Below are 17,142 nucleotides of genomic sequence, written 5' to 3'. Positions count from 1 at the left end.
AAGTTATGCAAACAACCATTATTGTTGTAGACATAAGTGGTTATATGAGATAACGATGTCTTTGATATAATTTACTGCAATATTATAGGAAGAAGAAGGTCTAACTGACATAATGGTTAAGTATCTAATCGTTGCCTTTTAAAAGAAAAACCTCAGGACCCATTAAATGTCTATGACAATAACATTTATTTCAAAATGTAATATTAGCAGTATTACAATAACGTAATTGGAAATATAAGTTATTATAAGTGTAAAGCTAATTTGCATACAAAAACCATAAATATACATTACCAAAATCATCAGGAAAGAAAAACTAAAATTGATTATGACAGTACTATAAAGTAGGTATTTCATGTATGCTTTATTCGTACTGGAGGCGGATTTCAGTACACAAAATACAAAAATACAATAAATATTCACCTTGACGTAGGTCATATAATATAACAAGAAAATGCATCGATCACAGAAACTCTTTGGATATTTCTAGATAAAAACATGTTTACAGGTATGAGTTGAATTCTCGCAGGAAGATGTCGTAAAGGGAAGCCAATACTAATTTCACGCATTACACAAACTGAGGGCATACAATTACATATTTGTGTGTAGGTTCATAGCGATACCAACTTCTCATTACAACCGATTTATTGTCAATGTAAACCCTAGTTCTAATACATGTTTATTATACGTTTTTATATATAGGGAAAGTTCCGTATAAGTCACTCTTAATGAGGTTGACATAGTTCATTAGATATTTTTATTTGGTGATATTCTTTTGTTAGTTTGTAAGAACATACAATCGATTAATGTAAAATGGTGATTACATATATATTCACATGATATCCGTTGCGATACGAATCTAATTCACAAATGATGCAAAAGACAGTTTTAGCCCCGATTATAAAAACAACATATGAATCAACCCTATGTATTGACGATATGCTGACGATTACAACATATCGCTCAAACAGTTTTAAATGTTGGTATATAATCAATATTTAGCGTTTTTGATAGATGAAGAGTGTGCTCTTAAAACTTCATTCTCTTATAGGACTACAAGCTTTCTCAGCATTCCATGACGGATGATGAAGTCTATTCCATATGACTGACCGTACTGCTGTATCTATGTCAACAATCATCAGGCATGATTGTATTGATATAGGTCTCGCTGTTACCTGACAACATACAGAAAAAATATGTTTTACAACATCTAATATATTCATTTTCGTCAGAAACAAAGTCTGATTGCAATAGCACAAACGAGTTTTTTATTTATTCTCTCTTTCGTTATGTTCATTTATATATGTATCAGATTATTTTGAAAATCTAAGATAAATGTTTCAGCTTTGATAACAAAATTAAAAACTAAACTTGTTTTCAATTACTTATTTTTCCTACCACATTTTGGATTGGTATGAATTATGTTTTTGTTTAATTACCGACCGGAAGGATTACTCTGGAGGTCTTCATAATGGTTTGGATTGGATCGTCCCTCCAATGACTCGTAAGGCCTGTGGATATGCATGTAAAGAATAAAACACAATGTTATGTTCTTCAAACTTATCTACTTATACTTAAATGCTTATTTTCCTTTTTCTTCATTACATCAAATTATATGTTGATGGTTCGAGAAATACAAATTTGTGATATTTTATATTTGGTCATCATATACGGGTTAGTTTGATTCTAATGTGCTCGAGAGCGAAAACGTTTAGAACATGTTCTATATTTGGTGATAATTAATGTTCAAACGACGACAAAAATGATTTTATGATATGGTCTGAAACCTAGAAAAGCACCTAAAATGCATAGTAATTGTCGATTTGGTTTTTGTATAGCTATGTTACAAAGCTAAATCGACTTTTTTTCTTCAGTCATCGAAATCAAAACAAGAAAGGTAGGACATTACATTTTTACCTACTGTCCCCATTTCATGGATAGTAAAGTGGACTACATTTACGATCGTATATCTTTTTTACCTCTCCCTTGACAGCACCTCACGATTGGCCTTGAGAGCTGAGTATTGACGCAATGGAGAAAGACTCTGATTTTAGATATTGTAAAATGATATTGAACAAAAGAAGTATATTGGGAGTGATGTCTATTCATATAGTACGCTCAAGACATGTGTGTATTAGTGAGCTTCATTTTTCACATCAATTCATTGTAAAATGTGAAAATGTAAAAAGTCAAATCAACGTCATGTTTGAATAAGATATAATGTTGCTTTAGACAAAAAAACAGCATGACATACGAGATCCTCTGAAGAAAAGCAAGACACAGCAAGAAGGTGAAAAACTTATAAGGTATTTGTTTGGGCATAAATGCATCCAGGTAACAGGGTCCTGATGAAACTTTTTAAAGTTTACATAGGATTACACATACCCGCCATTTCCGTTGTTAACATCTTCGGAAACTGAAAATATAAAGAGAATTATATATTTTACTTCATTTTTTAAAATAATTAACAATTCTATGAGAGATAAGACACGTGCATAATATGCAGTTGTTTTTTCCCGTTGGTTTGTAAGATATGTATAAGATTAATTCATATGTTTAAAAGCAACACTTCATGGTTTTACAACGGATTCGTCATCGCTTAATGAATGTTATGCTTTCATTAATGTCTTTACATTAATATTTATATTTCTGTATCAAAATAGTAATTAAAAATAGAATCTACAAATGTATATAACAAGATTGATCCCAACCTCTTTCCGCTTGGATTTAAAACAAAATATTTTTCATTCGCTTCAGAATTCCTTACCCTGTTGATGTCCTCCAATTTCTGAGTACACAGACGGCTTGGCAATCTTACTGGTGTCTAGGTGTGTTGATACGGGGATCTAAATGATGGTAATGTACGGTAACATCGTCGTAACAAAATGTAGAAACAAATACATTTTTTTACGATACATAATTTGTGTCACCTATAATAATGAATGTTATTCCTTAATCTATCTTAGGTGATAATTTCAGTTAGGACTGGATACTTTTTGGCTAGGGTTAACTAAATCGTTAGTTTAACGCATGCATTCTAGCTAACTGTTAAATAAGTTCACGAATGTTATATAAATCAAAGTCACAGTTATAAAACATATATCATGTCAATCAGATTACGAACATATCAGATAAAACGAATAAAGATATTGTAAAATAGATACAGACAGATCAATTGAGTCATCATTTACGCTGTAAACATTCTTACAAATGTACACATATAATCAGATAAGTTGATACTAACCCAATGCTTTGTATCTCGCACCACAACTATCCACCGTGCAGTACTACATGAATATGTTCATACGTTCGGAGGATAATTTGTGAGGTAAGATAGACACTATATTGGAGACTTGCAGTCATTTACACGTCTGTCTTGGGGCCTTATAGTAAAAATGACACTAAATGAAAACAGAAATGTTTCCACTGAAAGATTGTTGCCATGGAATCTCCAAAACAACTTTAATCAATCTACCGTCTTCATTAAAGGAAACATGATATGGGAACTAATGAGATATTTATACTAATTTCACAATATATAAATCTATTTGCGTGATGAATACATGAAGATAATTAATTATATATAAGTTAGTATTTAAGATGAATATAAGTAAACCTAATCCATGCTTGTGTTCATTTCTGATCCTATTGCACTAAAGGTCGAGGTAATTGACTGGTCGGTTGATACTTTTATTTAGTTATTGACATGCTGATTCACTTTTATATGTTAAAAGGTTTTACCGGTATCATAATGTTTCTTTTCGATTTCTGAAAAAGTCATTAGTGTATTAAGGTCCAAACGATTTCTTCATTTCAGAATACTTTATTGTCAGATGTTAAAGACAATAGGAATTGAGTAGCAGGCAGCATGCCAATACACGCCCTCTCCCTAAACAATTAAACCTGAAAATCACAAGTGAACCATTCAATTATACACAAATTGATGGCTGTTAGGTTTTGATGTCTGATCATATATCAATTCAGTTGTTAACACATTCAGATGGAATGTTTCAGTCTTTATTTTACAGAAGAGCTCATTGTCCATTAACCAAAGTGCATATATATTTGCTTTAACATTTCATTATTCAAATGAAATATGGACTTTTTTCTGTATTGTGGAACATGATATGGAATCTAATTTATTCCTTGAAATAAATGAGGAAAACTTACTTACCTATCCGTATTGTTTTGACGGGCGCCATCTGTAATGGATAGGGGTACGTTTATGGAAAGGAACAAAACAATACTTCTATGACATATGTTCAATATTTTATCACATTTCATGAAGTATTTTCAAAGTCTGCATATTAGCCAAGGAAAACATCTCAACTGATAGCCTACCGTATGTGATAATATTGAATATCAAATTATATAATATGGTATTTATCAACATTACCTCGATCTGAAAGTTGTATGTCTTGATATTTGTCTTGTTTCGGAATCTGGTCGGGGCTGTAGAAATATAAAAAAAAATACGTTTTTCTATTTTAACAGGAATACTTTAAGATGAATATGTATGTATGTATGTATGTATGTATGTATGTATGTATGTATGTATGTATGTATGTATGTATGTATGTATGTATGTATGTATAAACTACACTGTATGTGAAATATAGTCCTATAACACCAAATGGTTGGAATCAACTGTCAAATGCCAGATGCTTCTTTAAACTTAAAAAGGTGTTTCTCGATGTAAAGTTTATTCGACTTTCGACAAAGGTATTCTGCTGAATTCATACGGAAACATTTAGTGTAAAGTAGTGTTATCTACTTACCTACAGCATGCTAGTCTGTTTCCTGTAAGACAAATACACATATATCTTTATCACTGATCAACTTTGTATACGTGCTGCGTTTTCCTTTACAAAATGATCCACGTCCTAAAATGTTTAATGTGTATGTGGAAATTGTACTCACTTGTGACGAAAATCACGAGACCGATACCAATTAGAAGTGATATAACTCCAACAACTGTCAGGACTACTCCCGTTACAAACACACCGTCTGTTCCGAAGGAATTTTCTGTATATGATAAAAAGGAAGATGAAAAAGAAACACATGTTTGATAATCTTCTTAAATGTCGAAGAAAGGTTACATGTTTTTTTTTATTTATTTTAATTCCAGAATGTGTTATGATTCAAATTTCTATATGTTAGTCCATCGTGTTTTATAGTATCGATTGTCTTGTTCACGTGTACACAGTTAATAACTATTAAATTTGTTATCGTTTAATATATATAGATGTTCTCCTTTCCCCTTGAATTTACCTTCCCGCACAACACAACCCACAGCTTCAGTAGATGTCGTGTTTCCATATGAGTTGTAGGCTGTAACTTTAAAGAAGTATGCTTGTCCAGCGACGAGATTTTCTATGGTTAGACTATACCCATCTTTTCTATCTGCTTGGCTTGGTATCATCGATGGATAAACCTCCTTTGAGTTCAGAAATCTGTCGTCACTAAACAAAACTTGGTAGTACTGTGTGTCCCCTCCCCCACTCCAAGATATTTCAGCAGAATTGGGCTGAGTACAAGCTACCAGGGATATCGTTGGGATTCCCGGGTTCCCTGTCAGACCAAAAATGTATGTTTTACGTACATGTACATTATATAAGGATACATGTACTTATTTACGCTCAGGTAATGATGATTGATTTTTGCATTGATAAGAATTATCTTGAGTTTAAATTGTTTTTTTTCCAATTATATCTATGTTGAACGATTTTCTCTTACTTCAATCAAACTAATATTCAACACTTGTAATCATCTGTTGCATATTCCAAGGGGTAATATGGTATGTTTTTTTTTATTTGTAATTGATCAATTCCATCCAATATAGCACAAACTTCTAAGTTCTATAAATCTATTTTTATATTTAAAAACATTAAAAATTATATGTGCCGTATTTTCTTACTCACCAATCAAGGAGAGTTTTTAATATGTTATTCATCACCAAAAAATTTTGAGAGTTACAGTACTTTCAGCGCATAGGTGTTAAATATGTAAGTACAGGTAAGAGCTGAAAATGACTTTTGGCAGTAGTGTTCCAACTTTAATTACATTTAGAAATGAAGTGAAGTGAAATGAGTACATACGAGGAGACCATAACGTCAAATTGTGTGTCTACAATTTCAATTCTCATTTGTACCGTATTGGTAGTAATTGTAAATTAATTTATGCAGGTATGTTTCCATCTAAACATACACTAGGCATAAAATCATCAATTTAACAGTACAAATAAGGCATCCGAATGTATTTGAAATATAACTTTAATTTACCGTAATAATTGTTACAATGAGCAAGTAGCGTTCATAATTAGATTTATATTCCTTTGTTAACTTTTGGTTATTGCCATTCATTTTAATACGTTAATACATATGATAAATATGTATCTATTGCAAGACCAATACATATCCTTAAAAGCATTTATAACATACATTTAATATTAATCTTTTTTCAAACCTCCAAAAACGAAACTTACTTTTTTCCCGAACTGTAAAACGTAACACTGCGGTACCAAATGCGTTGGTGGCCGTCACCTTGTACATTCCAAACCAATCTTCCTCAATATTCTGACGAGTCACTACTGACCTCGCTGATATATTCTCTGTGTCAAACGTGTTTCGTATCAGAACGTCATCCGTCCCATTGACTAATTGCTGGACATTAACAGATTTGGATGACTGAAAAGTCCATGTAAACGATGGTGCCGGGACCGCAGTAAACATAGCTTGCAAAACAAGGTTTTCGGATTGCTGTAAATCCATCGTTTGGTTTCGGTGCAGTATTTGATGTGGTTGTGGCTCACCTGAAATTAAATGGAATCACTATAATAAGAAAACAATTTTGCAAAATGTCTCTTTTTACAGTCACATTTACCCAATATCATACTTACATTCAACAGTCACACTGATAAACATAGTCTCCTCTCGAACAACATTCCTAGCGGTACATCTGTACGTCCCGTGTTCTGATCTGTCCAGTTGTCCCAGTGACAACACAGGTGACACAGTGAAGTTGGTGTTGTCCGGCCGTGTCCAGACAAAGGTACAGTCAGGTCTACAGTCCGCGGTACAGGTGATGTCCGGTAACATGTCCCCCTCGATTTCATTATAACTTGTCGTCTGTGGTGAAAAGGTTACAGAGGATCCAGGGCCATCTGTGGAAAATGTGACTATGTTAAAGCATGTTTCTTAACGAATTGTGTATGATAACTAAAATTGTAGAGATCGATGTCCAACTTCATTCAATTCCTAAATAACCTTGTTGTTAGTAGGATATTAATATTAACAACAAACCAAACAACCACCAAATTAATCAATATTTTAAGTATTGTGAAAATCGAACAATAAAATTTTGAGGTTGATTTCTGCGGATCTTTTGTAAATCCTTTAACGGTTTTGTATTTTGTCATGCAAATGGTGAGTTATATTTTTGTTTTTACTTCTTTCAATAAAAATCTGCATCATCTGGAATACAATATATTGAAGAGAAGGTTTTCTTCTGTTTAGGCTAACTATTTGCACGTATGTACACCCGCAACTACAGCTAACATAATACACTGTAATATAGCGTAAAACAATATGTAGAATTCATCGAAATGTGTCTCAAATGTGTACCATGTGTCATGATGTTCAAAAACAAAGTGTGTTGAAAACAACATAACATTCTTTACAGAAGGGTATTAATAGCGGAATTCCGAGATAATGAACTATGATTTACAGTAAAAAACACGTCGTTGTCAGAATGCAACACTTTTTAAGCTAAAAATATTCATACAAAATATCGCCTTGGACAATGTCATGCTATTCATTTTGTTATGATGTTTTATAAACCATTGACAGTAGTGCAAGTTTTATATGATTTTTTAGTGGCATGCCTACACACTATATTATTTTCGTGCACTTTAAATAAACATTCTTTCAAAAAGCTTCATAAAATTAAGATTACAGCTTATTCAAAAAACGTTAGTGCCACGCGAACACAAACGTGTACATGCATATTACCCTAAATTACATAGCGATATAAAATAATGTATCAATGAAAAACATAACAGTCATTCAGCAACACTCTAGACAAAATACGAAGTCTTATAATAAAAACAATATGCATATATCCTCTACAAAAAACTGTTAAGATGATTGACGTAGTCGACTCCCCAGCATCATTCCTAGCAGAACATCTGTACGCTCCATGTTCTATTCTGTTCAGTTGTCCCAGTGACAAATACAGGTGACACAGTAAAGTTGGTGTTGTCCGGTCGTGTCCAGACAAAGGTACAGGCAGGTCTACAGTCCGCTGTACAGGTGATGCCATGTGCCCGTAACGTGTCACCCTCTGTCCGTATGTAGATAGAGTCTGATGGAGACAAAGTCGTGGAGGTACCTGGGCCATCTGGGAAGAATAAAAAAGTTTATTTTAGATATCTACATGTGTGATATTTTTCATAAAAGCAAGCATCATCTTGATATTTGCTTTGTAATAAACATATTCTCTTCAGACATTACATGTTTGATTTGATATTGTATTTGGAATGATCTGATAAAAGGCATTTCACGTAAGGGAATATCGAAGAAAACCAATTTATGGATGACTAAATGTTTGAATGACCAAACTGATATATACGTACAATAAGTTGTAGCATTGACTCCCACAGCTGTAGTACTACCGTGTACATTACTGGCCGTACACCTGTACACGCCCGTCTGACCACGCTGTATGTTGGTGAGCTGGAGACCTGGCCCCTGTGGTATAGGACTGACCATCCTTTGTCCAGATGTAGGTACAGACCGGGTTACAGTCAGCAGAACACGTGATGGTGGGGATAGTTTGTCCCTCCGTAGGCGTATAGGTCACAGCTGGTGGAGTCAAACTTACGGAAGATGGTCCGTCTTGAACAGAAAAATGTTTTTTTACTTACAGGTAACATTGATATGTACACCAACAGGTGTAGCATTGTCGTAAGAGTATAGATCACAGTTGGTGGAGTCAAACTTACTGTAGAAGGTCCATCTGGTAAAGACAAATAAGAATGTGGTGATCCCGTCCTGTTAGCTCCCTCTCGATCGATGGTTATTTCTTTTGCATGAAGTATTGGTTACACTGCTCAAATTAGGGACTGTATCGCTCATCAAACTTATAAGACGAGACAAATGTATAGGGTAAGCGTTTATTTCCTAATGATTTATACATAATTCGCCCCTTCACGACGATTGCAGTATACTAAAAACGGAATTCTTCAGTTTCGTCTGCAGAAGAAAGGTTTAAACGATTTAGCTCTGTTCCTATATCCACGTTGCAGGTACTAGGGGGTTCACCACAAATGCCAAATATTCTGTATATCCTATCAGAAACATATCTAAGGTATACATGTTTCTGATCTAGCAACACCAGAATGTTTCCTTGCCAAATTTGGTTATAATCCGTTTGTTGAATAATGACTATAGTAGCAAATTAAACTAATTGCATTTAATATCCCTCCAGCCACAGTGGTGTCAGTTTATACCAACTTATTCCAATATGATTAGTTTTTCTTTGTTTTCAAACTTAATCCGACTGTGAAGGAAAATATTAAAGAATAACAGATTTCTTTCATTCCCAATGAAAATTACAAATGAGTGACATCAATGCTTCATTATATCAATTATGATAAGAATCCTTTCAGTACTATATAATAGCAGAGATTTCGAGGAATTATTACCAGACGGACGAAAGAATACTAACATTTCGTATTTACTGTTACGTAAATAGTCGACTCGCCGACATCATTCCTAGCTGTACATCTGTACGTCCCCGTGTTCTGATCTGTCCAACTGTCCCAGTGACAACACAGGTGACACAGTAAAGTTGGTGTTGTCAGGTCGTGTCCAGACAAAGGTACAGCCAGGTCTACAGTTCGCTGTACATGTGATGTCCGGTAACGTGTCACCCTCTGTCCTGGTGTAGGTAGTATTGGCCGGGGACAGGGCTAGGGAGGTACCGGGGCCGTCTAAAAAAGATTGTAGGAATAAAGTTTAAATTTTTAAAAAAAGAAGATTTTTTCATGGTACAGTTAAAGTATGGGGTTTTGGATAGCAAGCTTCTGATTTCCCGAGACTTGCCTATTTTCCGAGGCGAAGCACAGCTTAGCAAGAATTTTGGAAAAAAAAGTAGGAAGCTAGTAAATGTAACCAAGTTACGTTTACATACATTGTATTGTAAATAAAGTAGATGTATATAAGAAAATATTTAAATTTTCCTTTTGTGTTCGCTTTATTTCGTTATCAACGAATTTGGCGTTTCTTGTTTATGTGAACGCCATTTTGACGCGCACACGTTAAAGATGCTCCACCGCTGACAAATGGTATTTTTTTCATTATCTAAACAGGAGCAGACGATTAAGTATTTGTCTTCAGTTACAAAAGCTATTTACTTTACACCATTACCACCATTGAAAAGTTTGAGCTTCTAATTTTACTTCAAGTTAAAAATATGAAAAACAATTAATTGCATCCCGAAAAAATTTCCGTGGCACTAATATCCAATATGGAATGAAGTACTGATTGCGCATGCACCAAAAGCGAAGTAAATTATTTTATATTATTTTTGTGTTAATTAGGCATATATATACACGATTAAACACCAATTATTGTTCAAATGATGAATTTCATTTATGCTCTGTCGGCGGTGGAGCAGCATCTTTACGTTACTTTACTTCTAAACAGTTTGAAAATATTTTAAGGATATTTGAATCAGTTCGTATAAATGAATACTGACGTTTAACAAATCCAGAGTTTATTAATGAGTATAATTAATTTTACAATCAAAATAAATCACACATTACTCACATTGTACAAACATACTAATTGTAATTCTCGACTCGCCGACAACATTCCTAGCAGTACATCTGTACGTCCCGTGTTCTGATCTGTCTAGTTGTCCCAGTGACAACACAGGTGACACAGTTAAGTTGGTATTGTCCGGTCGTGTCCAGACAAAGGTACAGCCAGGTCTACAGTCCGCTGTACAGGTGATGTCCGGTAACGTGTCACCCTCTGTCCTAGTGTAGGTTGTGTCCGGCGGGGACAGAGCTATAGAGGTACTGGGACCATCTGAAAAAAATAGCTTGTTTTATGAGCTTATTGCACCGAAGATAGGATGTTAAAATTGTGTCTGCTGCCTCATTGTATCATAGTAAAAGGCGACTATATTTGGAATCTTAATTTCGAGATAAAATACTTAACTGTAAATAAAATATGTATTAAGGTACAATTTAAAAAAACGCCTATACTACCATGTATCTCTTGCTATTTGAAACACGTACATTCTGTTTCATAGATGTGTCATTGATGAGAGAGAATGAATGCCAGAAAAGCGCAAATACTACATAATTTTGCTGCAGGTTTTGGTTATGGTACACATTGTGCATTTTAAAAGTTTGAATAATGTGGTCAAATTGATTTTTTATTGATAAAAGTTTGGTAAATTTACTGATTAACTACAAACTTGAATGGCATTACGTGATCAAATTAAATGAGTTTTCGGATATACCATGGAACAAAAGAACTTAATTAGAGCTGCATTTTTAATTAATGCTTTTTATGTTATTTTGAACTTTCCAATTCATTAACAAAATTAATTAAATTACATGATAATCATACGCATATCTTCTTATTACGAACCTTGCTCTCCAAATACATTATATGTTCATGCAGCTAAAGCTGACTTTATGTTTGTTAAGACGCTCCTACCTGCCAGGTTGAGTGTATAGTCATCACTGTCCAGTGTTTGGTTAGGTAGGTTAAGGTTGGTACGTCTACAGAACCACACAGATCCCTGGTCTCCCGTCTGTGGCTGTATGATCCACCGGAATACTGTACCAAGGTTACCTCCAGACGTTACACAGGAACACACATCCGCTGTACAGAGGACAGGACTGGCTATGGTGTTGTAACATTGACCACCATATACTTGTATACTACCTACTGAGATAGCGTAGTCAGGACGGCGGTAAAACTGGACAACAGTGGCCTCCTCTGGTACATCACACGTCAGTGTAAACTCAGTCCCGGGGACAGCGTACTCAGACGATCCCGTCACGGTTACGGCATCTACACATTTTCGAATTAAAAATCGTGCTGCAATGTGTGTATCTTTCCTCTTTAATTGATTTTGGGTGTATAAACGCTTTGTTATTTTAAGTTAATATTATATCTCACATTATATTTTTGTAAGGCAAAACAACAATCTCTGAGACACGTAAATATCACGTGTTCAATTTAATTGTATCCCGAAAATGATGCTTGAAGCGTTAGTGTATCCTAATAACTTTTACAAACTTAATGAGCTAACAGTACATACGGCTATTTCATGTGGATTTCAGATACGGCTTTAATACTGTCATTAGTTTTCTTAATCGGATCTCAAAACGAATAAACTAGATCATCGGCATGGACATTCAGTTTGGAATGTTATGTGAGAAGAGAAAATAAGGTCAACAGGGCCAGAGGTAATGTTTACATGTTTAACAGGAGAAATATCTTGTTAGTGTTGTTACTCTTATGGAGATACATTTATTTAAGATAGAAAAACAGAAGCCGTACAGAAACTAGAGGCACATGCAGATCTAGTGGACCTGTATCGCTTACCATGGTTACATGTAATGTAGTAAATATCTCCCACCCCACCACACACACTCAAACAAAAAAAGAAAATTTCCAATACATTTGTAACAAATACAAACCTTTCATGCTTCTAGCTTTTTTATTGATTGATTAACTGGCATTTAATAAATGCTCAATTTTCAACAATATATGCCTTTGAGTTTTTTGTCAGCATAAAACCTAGCAGATTTCACATGTGTGCTACTCACAGGGGAAGTAGAGTAAAACACGATGATATAACAGAACCTCTCATACTTTTCAGATATATTAAGCGAACACTCGGGTTACTTGTTATTTATGTATAATCCTATATCACCACCTACCTGTTGATAAACAGAAGTATCATGGAAGTGATCAACAAGCAGATCCAAGTGTGACATTTTGCTGTTCCCAAGCCGTTAAAACCAAGAACGTTTGACTTTGATATCATTTTGTATATAATGTAAATAGTACCCTTTAAATACTTCCTTGTTGATGTTTAAATATGTATGTGTATATACTGGTACCCAGTTATAAATAGAATAGCGGTTATCACCAATTCATGCATTTTAACAGGTTAATACAATTGGGTCGGTGTTTACTCGGTAATGCAGACATAGATGTTAGGAAGTATGAAGTGATTTGTTGTGACACAGTTATGACATAAGGGCGTGAATTCCATTTCAATAGTTTGTTGAACATCAAAGCTGAAACCAAGCAGTGGTCCAGTCTGTCTTGTGTTGGCCTGGTCGAAAATGGGATCCGAGCTAGACTGACTATATGAAAAATAACCGCGATCTAGCACAAATGTCTCTCCTTTAACAATGTCCGATCATATAGCCATTTTCATCTCAGTCATGAAATGGTTGTAGAATCTTAGTGAATGCGTTATCGGATCCAATTAAAAGTTTGTTTAGCTGTCTTCAAAATAAATTGCTATTTATAAAGACATAGCATAGACAATACATGTACATGTATGTATGCAAACATAGGCTATGGGTATTTAGGATGAGGACCAGGACTGACATGTGTGTTTCATTGCTCGGGTGGGTTACCATTGAATCGTATATTGACATAAGAAAATTATTGTTTGTAAGAAGAATTATTGCAATGGATAGTGGATTCTTGATTCACACAATTTTTGTCACTAGATTTTTTACGTATTTTTTGAATGCAGAAAAAACAACAAGGTTTTATACCAGACATCATAAGTATATTACGAAAATACTCATTGTATGATTCTTTTACTAATTTTATTAAATCTGGTACTTCTCCTAGTAAAAAATATTTGGCGAAAACTTGTTTATAAAAATGTTTACAAATTTGATGAAAGATCACGTCTAGAACGTATGTCAAATAATATAGATTTTATTAGATTCAAATGTATTCACCCTAAAACTAGGTTGCACTTTCTTTGGGAACTCGCTGTAAAGTTCCCACAGTATAATAATCATGTACATTGTATTTTGAATGTTTGTGTAAACTCACGAATATCAAATTGTATAGAATTATGTCAATATTGTGGAATACTTTTAATGATCATGTTACCCATATTATTTTGCATTGTGATAAAAATAGCGAAATTCCAGACGAGTACTGGTGTTTTTTGGTGAATAATTTTGGATTATAATTCATGTCGTCGCTTCACAATTTAACAGATTTTGATTTATGTAACACACTTGTTGGGTAAAGAATTTGCCTATGATTTCTCAAATAGTGCCTTAGAGGAGTTAAGATTAGGAGCTGTATCTTTTTTGTATAGACTCCTGAAAGCATGCGATCCTTATTGCTTTGAATAATCTCAACTAATTACTAATTATTAGACTTGAACTTGTACATATTTTGTAAATTTCTATTTGCTTTGTTTTGTTTCTTGTTTTCATGTTAAATGTCATTCTTTATGTAATATTCAACTTTGGAGGAAGTAAAGATAATAATAGACCCAATATAGACTAATATTTACGAGAAAGGTAAGAAACTCCTTCGTGATGTAAAATTGGTCAATTTTCATTTCATAGTGCAGTAAAAAAAAATATCGCAACAACGAAGATATACTTTGAAAGTATGTACCTTATATCGCTTTTTCAGTACAAATAACTATCCTGCACAAGTCAATCGCCATTTTGTCACACTCTAGTAACATTTCAAGTTGAATGTATGTAAAAGGGAAATTTCGTTACTTAATTTCATAAACTTTGCCAATACGATTTAAGTTTATAAAGGACCGTAGACTTAACCCAGATAGCTACCGGTGCTGAAATAGATTGAAATTCAAGTGAAACATCAAACAAGACATGTACAATACATGTATGAGTGTTTTATCTAGTAAGGCTTGTTTATGTCAAAGCCGCGTTTTCAGTATAGCGAATAGACATTCTGGGGTGCAAGAATGTTCCCCTCAATTTTCAGGTGACCTATTCTAATCAATTGCCCTTTTCTTGTCGTCGTGCGTTCGTAAACAACCGACCACGTTCGTCTTCTTCTCCAAAAACTATTGAAGCCCATTCAATGCAAGTTTGCATATGGTCCCCACCATGTGTGAGAGGGGCCAAGTCAAAGAGATAAAATTGACTGCAATTTCAAAAACCATCTTATCAACGCATTGATGTGTCAGATTTGTACATAACATTATATAATCAAATACTAGTACTCTTCATATGGTAGCTAGATTTCCACTAAGGAGGATTTCAGATTTACTAGTTTATTTAGCAGAAACATAATTTGAGCATTATTTGCTGAATTTTCATAAGAATGTGCCAAAATTTAATGGTTTAGGATGATAAGCCCTGAGACAACATTTTAACACCTAAGCCAAAAAGGCTGAGGGGTGGGGCGAGAAAATCGCGAAACCGAAGAACCGAAATGGGGTCAAAGTTTACTATTTCAATAATCTTCTCAACTTACAGAAAATTGATACAATCAAATACTCTTCAGATTGGTGCAAGGAGCTTATCTAATGTGTACACATGTATCAGATCGCCGGTGACTGGTACGGCCAATGGGCCTCCTTGTTAATATTTCGAGGCTGTGTGTGAATGAATGAACTAAGCATCTTGGTATTCATATTAACTAAACATATTATTTGATTTAAGTTAAGATAGTCGCTGCCAATATATATATATCTTGTCTGGTTAATTTTTTCACTAGCATATTTGTCCCAGAAAGTATTGTAATGTCAATCAATTTCTTTAATAGCTATATGCCACCATAAGTTGAGCGTCTTTTGATTTAACATCCTTTCAACTGGGTGGCATCTGAACTATAAAAAGAAGCCCGAAATCTGAACGTGTTCTTTATTCTGATGTTTTTTATATCCAGGTACCTGTCTGAACATTTCAGAGCCGTAATATTAAATAGCAATTCAAAGATATGACAGTCCGTATCAATTAGATATTAGTTCACTCTCACAAGTGGACTGTGATGATTTGAGTTTGAATTTTGAAAAGTTTTCCGACGGTATTGGCGCATTTGTTTTTATTGAATATTTGGGTTAAATGACCTAGCTATATACATAGTTTTTACGTATATAACACATTGTCAATACAAAAGTGTACTATGCTGAATGACATCAAGTGTTGAATAGTTATAATTATCGACAGTATAATTTATTGATTCAAGAAAATGAAATAATAATTAATCTCACATACTATAAGATATTTCAATTTTATTAATCAAAAGCAAACATGATAGAAAATGTTCGGTTAAAATAGTTTAACGTTCAAAACATGGAAGATGAGCATAACATATACAAGTAATACTATAAATACAAATCAACAAATGATAACATCTGTATATATTATACAAAACATATATATTTCCTTTATATAATGATAAACAATAACATCTGCATAGTACTTTGTATATAAATCCTTGTATTTAAAGTTACTTTATTAATAATGAAATATGTTTTATTATCAGATATGACAGAAAACTGTTCTATATACATATTTTAAGAACATTTCATCAAAAAACATGTCATAGGTAACTGGATTTATTTTTGTGATGCAATTTATTTACAAACTATATTTACCGGTTTTTTTTTTGTTCATGCATAAAACCATTTACATAATAGTCATCAATTAAATTATCTTGCCTGAATCAAAATAATGTTCATGAAATGTGTTACATTTCTATAGCTTTTTTATTAGAAAAAAAAAATGTCAAAAAATAACAGGACATCGTATGCAATAACATTAGTGCCAAATTTTATCAAAGGATCTTATTTGCTTATTAGTTTTACCAATTGTCCCTTTAACTAATTACAAAAGTAAATGACACAAGCAAATACCTGATTATTATCATTAACTAAGCTATGAAAGCCAATAATCACATTTCAACCAAACGTTAACATCAACAAAAACTCCTCAAACATCACACTTGTTGGACAATGTCATATATAGTAGGGCAACAGTCTTCAATGGCGCAAATACATTTAGAAGACTCATTAGAAATTGAAAGCTATTTTTGCATTATGTAAAAAACAAATTGACATCGTGTGCTTAGCGGACAAGCTTATTTGATT

General features: G+C 33.6%; 1 protein-coding gene, 1 long non-coding RNA gene and 1 pseudogene across 3 annotated transcripts; all 3 read right to left on the bottom strand.

Annotated features, from left to right (window-relative positions):
- Positions 1-313: 313 nt before the first annotated feature.
- Positions 314-2,414, bottom strand: LOC138313968 (uncharacterized). Its single transcript, XR_011207306.1, has 3 exons — positions 2,383-2,414; positions 1,441-1,508; positions 314-1,172 (listed from the first exon to the last, which is right to left on the bottom strand). It is a non-coding gene; the product is annotated as an uncharacterized lncRNA (long non-coding RNA).
- A 342-nt stretch (positions 2,415-2,756) lies between these two features.
- Positions 2,757-6,838, bottom strand: LOC138313967 (titin-like). 2 transcript variants are annotated; one of them, XM_069254191.1, is made up of 7 exons: positions 6,482-6,838; positions 5,269-5,568; positions 4,918-5,004; positions 4,776-4,797; positions 4,394-4,449; positions 4,172-4,199; positions 2,757-2,843 (listed from the first exon to the last, which is right to left on the bottom strand). In XM_069254191.1, the coding sequence occupies exons 1-7, from the start codon at positions 6,765-6,767 to the stop codon at positions 2,822-2,824; spliced, it is 801 nt and encodes a 266-aa protein (XP_069110292.1). In that variant the 5' UTR covers positions 6,768-6,838; the 3' UTR covers positions 2,757-2,821. The 2 variants fall into 2 exon arrangements, with proteins under 2 accessions (XP_069110292.1, XP_069110291.1); XM_069254190.1 differs by having other exon boundaries at positions 4,918-5,022; positions 6,482-6,837.
- Positions 6,839-6,860: 22 nt separating this feature from the next.
- LOC138313969 (intercellular adhesion molecule 5-like) lies at positions 6,861-13,021 on the bottom strand (annotated as a pseudogene).
- Between the last annotated feature and the right edge of the window lie 4,121 nt (positions 13,022-17,142).

The sequence above is a fragment of the Argopecten irradians genome, unplaced genomic scaffold (assembly GCF_041381155.1).
Source record: "Argopecten irradians isolate NY unplaced genomic scaffold, Ai_NY scaffold_1126, whole genome shotgun sequence".
NCBI classification, from domain to species: domain Eukaryota; kingdom Metazoa; phylum Mollusca; class Bivalvia; order Pectinida; family Pectinidae; genus Argopecten; species Argopecten irradians.
The sequence above is the reverse complement of the archived record's forward strand: the minus strand, read 5'-3'. Positions and strand labels throughout refer to the sequence as shown.